The sequence below is a fragment of the Sceloporus undulatus genome, chromosome 6 (genome assembly GCF_019175285.1).
Source record: "Sceloporus undulatus isolate JIND9_A2432 ecotype Alabama chromosome 6, SceUnd_v1.1, whole genome shotgun sequence".
NCBI classification, from domain to species: domain Eukaryota; kingdom Metazoa; phylum Chordata; class Lepidosauria; order Squamata; family Phrynosomatidae; genus Sceloporus; species Sceloporus undulatus.
This window is the reverse complement of record NC_056527.1, coordinates 148964441-148970440: the sequence shown is the minus strand read 5'-3', so window position 1 is coordinate 148970440 and position 6000 is coordinate 148964441. Positions and strand designations below refer to the sequence as shown.

The 6000-nt window shown below is 45.0% G+C and overlaps 1 protein-coding gene across 1 annotated transcript; it reads left to right on the top strand.

Moving 5' to 3' along the window:
- Positions 1 to 1145: 1145 nt before the first annotated feature.
- GCNT3 (glucosaminyl (N-acetyl) transferase 3, mucin type) lies at positions 1146 to 2688 on the top strand. Its single transcript, XM_042477465.1, has one exon. It carries the CDS (start codon positions 1146 to 1148, stop codon positions 2460 to 2462), a length of 1317 nt encoding a protein of 438 aa, XP_042333399.1. The 3' UTR covers positions 2463 to 2688.
- Positions 2689 to 6000: the final 3312 nt, after the last annotated feature.

Sequence of the window (6000 nt, the reverse complement as noted above, 5' to 3'; positions counted from 1 at the left end):
AAACTCACACGCATCCTCTATAAAGAAAGTATGAATCATCCTTGAATTGGTCTCATTTTCACAGAAGTTCCTATCTTAAACTTTAACACGCTTCTCCTGAATCTGGACTCTTGGCTTCTTGCCTTCTGGCACTGTGTGTCTCTCTCCAACTCAGCCCACCCTGAATGAAAGCAGGAGAACTGAAAACCAACTAGGAACAAACAGAAGGAGACATATTGGCAGATGAACTTGTACTGTACATGTACATGCTAACAAACCAGACCTTAGGGATATCATTTGCAAAGGTGTGATGCATTAATTTGCTCCAGTTCAGGTGAACAAGGAAGAAAGTGGTTCATGTCAGTGGAATAATGAATCCTTCCTCCTTCCTTCCTTCCTTCCTTCCTTCCCTCCCCCCCCTCCCTTCCTCTCTCCCTCTTTCCTTCCTTTGCTGATATTTAAAGATGTCCCAAAGTTGAGTAAGCATGGCATAGTAGAAATTGCATGTCAGTTGTGTGCCTTCAAGTCATTTCCAACTTACAGCAACCCAAAGGTGAACCTATCTTGGGGTTTTCTTGGCAAGATTTATTCAGAGGAGGCTTGCCGTTGCCTTCCCCAGAGGCTGAGAGTGTGTGACTTGTCCAATGGGTTTCATGTCCAAGTGGGGAATTGAACCCCGCTCTCCAGAGTCCAAGTCCTGTATTTAAAACCATGCTGGCTCTCCTTGCACCTGATTCATTTCATTGCAAGCAATCTGTCAGACACCTGCATCTACCAGAAATTCAAGTTACCTGTCCAAAGGTCACCGGAGGGCGAATGGAAAGTTAAGAAAGTTCATCTTTTCAGCCTCTGAAGTGTTGTTTGCTGTGTTGCAACACCTCTGGCGTCTCTCTCTCTTGGGCCCCTCCCTGCCTGGATTGTACCTGACAACCCATCAGAGCTCTCAGGTTACACTCCCAGGAGAGATGCAAGGAAGAACAGATCCACTGACTGACTGCTGAGGAGCACCTGCTGGGCTTGCTGCGATCCCTGCTGCTTCTCAAGAGATGCTAACTCAGTGACAAGAGACTTTAGCCATTTGCTCCTCTGAGTCGAGTAACTAGGACAGAGAACTTTGGAAACCCATCACGTCCTAAGGACCAGACGTTGCGTTTCTCCTGGGAAAGATGCATTTGTCAGAAAGGAGACTTTTCAGCCAAGTGTCACGCTTGGTGGTTGTGGGCAGCTTGATGCTCTTTGCAATAGCGGTGTTGAAATACACCAGTTGGGAGTGCGAACTCCAAGACTTGGGTCAGGACAGCACAGATCCGAGAAGCCAGTCTTGCAAAGACCAGCTCTACCAGTCGCTGAAGTTGTCTCCCCGGGGCAACATCAGTTGTTCTCAACTCAGCCACGGAGACCCTGAAGCTGTCCAAGAGGCTCTGCTGAACCGGTTGCAACAGAAAACCGGGGGGGACCATTTACAAGAAGAGCACTACCTCAACATGACCAAAGACTGTGGCCTTTTCAAAGCCAGCCGGAAATTCATCGAGTTCCCCCTGAGCAAAGAGGAGGAAGACTTCCCCATTGCTTATTCCATGGTGATCCATGACAAGATTGAGATGTTTGAAAGGCTGTTGAGGGCCATCTACGCCCCCCAGAATGTGTACTGCGTCCACGTTGACACCAAGTCTCCGCAACCTTTCCAAGAAGCAGTTCAGAGCATCGTCTCCTGCTTTGGGAATGTCTTCATGGCATCCAAGCAAGAAAGGGTGGTTTATGCCTCTTGGGGCAGAGTGCAAGCTGACCTGAACTGCATGGAAGACCTCCTCCAAACCAAGGTACCATGGAGGTACCTCCTCAACACCTGCGGGACCGACTTCCCCATCAAAACCAATGCAGAGATTGTCCGAAGCCTCAAAGTTTTGAATGGGAAGAACAACATGGAGTCGGAGAGGCCATCGGCATACAAAATAGGCCGATGGAAATACCACCACGAAGTGACGGATTCTGTGGTCAGGACAGAAACAGAGAAAAGCCCCCCTCCGCAAAGCTCCCCCATGTTCACCGGGAACGCCTACGTCGTGCTCACCAGGGAATTTGTCCAACACCTCTTCCAAGACCCAGTGGCCAAAGAAGTCATAGAGTGGTCCAAGGATACCTACAGTCCCGACGAGCATCTCTGGGCCACTTTGCACCGCATCCCAGGAATGCCAGGCGGGGTCCCTTTCAACAGCAAGTTCGATCTCACGGACATGAACGCCATCGCAAGGTTGGTGAAGTGGGCCTACAGCGAAGGGGACATTGCGAAGGGGGCACCGTATCCTCCTTGCACGGGGACATCCCGGCGAGCAGTGTGTGTCTATGGAGTCGGGGATCTTCACTGGGTATTGTCTCAGCATCACCTTTTTGCCAACAAATTTGACCCTCGGGTCGATGAGTACGCCATCCAATGTTTGGAAGAGCACCTGCGTTACAAAGCAATCTATGGAAAGGCACTCTAGAGAATTCCTTAAATGATTCTGAACTAACTTTTCTGAGAACTTGGCAATGTTTTAAGTAGTTTCAGTGCACAGATCTTTTGCATTTTGGATGCACTTTTTAAAAAGCCAGTAAGTTCTCAGATATGAGCCGAAACACATGCACCTGCGGATGTTGCAAAGGGACACCGCATTGTTCCTAGGACAGGTGTGTGGGTGGAGGAAGATGACTTATGGAGCAGAGTTTACTTTAGTTCCATCAAAACCTACATGGAAAGTTAGATCTGTTAGTCACCCTGTTAGTCTGTTACTCACATTACGCTCCTTAATTGCCTAGAGGGAAAATGTATATTGAACTCACCAACATTTGGCTTTCTTGTCTTATTTAATTGCATTGCATTTATTTCATTTTTTAAATGAAGGTATGTACAGAAAGAATTGAGCATTTTGTTAATTGTTTGTCTGTTTTAATGTGAATAGAGAATGAATTGTCTGATGTGAATTGAGAATGAATTGTAGGGATCAGGCATCGGTTGGGTATGATGGAAGATGGAAAGGCTTTGGTAGGCATGCTTTAGCCACAGGGCTGGAGCTCTTGAAAACTTCCTGATGGTGTTGGACTGCAGATCCCAGCATCCCTCATCATAGGCTATACTAACATACCTTCCAACGTTTCAGAGATGAAAACTGGGATGTATGTCACCAAGGGATGTGAGAGTGTGCTCAAGATGGAAAATGTTATTCTTGCAGACCTAAGTCCACTTATGAAGATGCAACTCCCAACAGGATTTTGGTGAAAGCATTCAGCAAATTTGCTGTTTCCAATGTCTGTTGTATTCCTCAGGATTAGTTGCAAGCAGCTGCAGTTCCCAAACATTTTGCAAAAGGAGATCCATTTTGATCCCAGCAAGGCAGAATCGATAAGCTAGGAGAGGCTTATGTAGCGGTTTGCTTTTGGCTGAGTCTGCAGGGAAGCACTCAGCCTCCTTTCCTCCCTGCTGATTTAATTGATAGGAAAGTAGTTTTGCAATTTCAACTCATTTTGCAGCGATGGAAGTAAGCTGAAAATAAAAGGGGGAAAGTGGGAGGAAGAGAGAGAAACTGGAAGATTTTAAAGATAGCTGAAAAGGTGGGACGGAAGAGGATTAACTGGGATTGATCCTACAAAATCTGGACAGTTCAGAGTGCACTGGCTAAGAGTCACAACAATTGAAGTTTTTCAGCATCGGAAGAGCTGCATGATTACTATCCATAGTTTAAAGTAGTTAGTACATCAGGAGTATCATGGTCCAACATTGCTTTATCTTCCCCTAACTGCGTTTGGGTGACTCACCTGTGAGCCCAATTTACTCCATGAACAAACCAAGAGGGAGGCTATTTCTCAATGTTGAAACCTATCCTTTCACTCTCCTCCTCTCTAAGTGGAGGAAAGTTTCAAAAGCAGATTTTTACGGTGCCAAGTTCCTTGTGAGGAAAGGGGACCAATCTGCCTTTGTAATTCATTCATTTTAAAATATATGCATCTACACTGCAGAACTGATCCAGTTTAGCAACGCTTTGACTGCCATGGCTCCATTATATGGAATGCTGGAGTTTGTAAGAGATTTAGCCATCAGAGAGCTCTGGTGCCACAACAAACTACAGATCCCAGAATTCCACAGTATTGAAGTTGAAGTGGTATCAAATTGCTTTATTTCTTGCAGTGTGGAAACAGCAGAGTGTTACTCGATCTGCTGGTGAGGCAGGATAGAAATGCATTTTATTATTATTATTACTCCAACACTCAGACAACTGCATTCTCTCATACATATAGTAGATATATATCTCATTAGAATTGTTTAATTAAAAATAATGATTGTAAGTCGCTCTGATAGCCTTTAGGGATGAAGAGCGGGGTATAAATACAACAACAACAACAACAACAACAACAACAACAAACCTCTCTCTCTCTCTCTCTCTATATATATATATATGTATGTATGTATGTATGTATATTGTGCAGATGTAAATCAAGGCCGGCTATTTCCTCTTGTGCAATATTACCAGTGTCTTATTTATGAACTCTGTAATGTATGTGTCTGTACAAAGTGCAAGCTCTTTCTGTGAACAATTCAGAACAAAATAAAAGAACAACACATTGTCCTTTTTGCAGGGTAGAGTTACACTTATTGTCATAAAGATGGGCGGATCATGGGTAATCATCCAGGAATGATAAACCTTTGGACAAGGCCTTCGGTCTCGGTCAGGGCAACAATCCAGATGTGACCTATAAATCCACATTGCACAAAATGGGGCAAAGGAGAGGGATCCAGTAAAAATTGCAAACTGATCAATCAGATATGGAGAGTTTCCATAGTCTATTTTTCTCTTAAGGAGGGTTTGCATGGGTGCACTTGCACTGCAGAATTCAATGCAGTTTGACACCGCTTTAATGGACACAGCGCCATCCTATGGACTCCTGGGATTCATAGCTTGTTGCAGCACCAGAGATCTTTGGATGGTGCCCTGCGGTAAAATTGGTGGCTATTTTGCACATCTCATCCAGACTGCGAGATTTTTTTGGTTGAAAACCATGTTTGCAGACTGCTGTACCAAAGAGGAAGAGTGAATAGCAAAGAAACCTGGTTTATTTGCCAGCTTCTTAAAAGATTCCCAAAGCCTTTTGTGTTGCCATTGCCCTGCCTCAGTGGGAGAAATTTGTGGGAGGTTCACATAATGTTGTCTCCAATTCTGTCGCTTTCATGATGGTTTGCAAGACTGGAGCTAAGAAGCCACTATGGGTTTCAGCCTGAATTGTATGGGTGCTCTCCAAGGGCTCAATCAATTTTGGTGACAGATTCTAGCGCTTTGGAGATGTCATTTACAGTTTGAACTAAAACCCGGAGCACATACACCAATCTCTGCCCACTGACGTGGATTCCAGCAACAGCTCCAAGGTTGAGTAATGTCTAAGGGGCAACAAGTGAAGTTGTCCACACGGTACCACTGCATATGGTTGCGCATCTACAAATCATACAGATCTGCATGTAAAGTTACTATCTGCCTCCTCAGGACAAGATATGGGCCAAGGTTTATTTTTGTTTTGTGTCTTCAAGTTCACTCTAAGGAGGCTTGCCACTGCCTTCCTCTGAGGCTGAGAGAGTGTGACTTGCTCAATGTTTTCATGGCTGAGCAGGGATTTGAACCCTGGTCTCCCAGAGTTCCTAGTCTATTACACTACACTGTCTGACTCTGGATTAATTACACCAGGAAATGGCCTTTCATTTTGCACATTTTTTGCCCCTGAGGCCATAACACCAAGGAGCACTGTAGGTCCATCGCACAATATTTTACAGAGCAGAAATAAATGCTGTAGGTGTAACCTACTGCCAGCTAGCAACCAGCGGTGGTGAATAGATATGACAGAAAACCAACAAATACGCAAAAGAAGGTGGGAGAGAACAGCCACTTGAAACATTTGTGAAGGCCAGGGTCTCCAGGTACTTGGATGGAAACTCCCTGTGGAACGTTTCGGGACCAGTTAGGTGAGAATAAAAGTCACCTTGTTTCTTTTATTCCTCCC

Bases quoted from the DNA above. Each gene is read 5' to 3' on its own strand.
- GCNT3 (XM_042477465.1), top strand. From the start codon at position 1,146: ATGCATTTGTCAGAAAGGAGACTTTTCAGCCAAGTGTCACGCTTGGTG.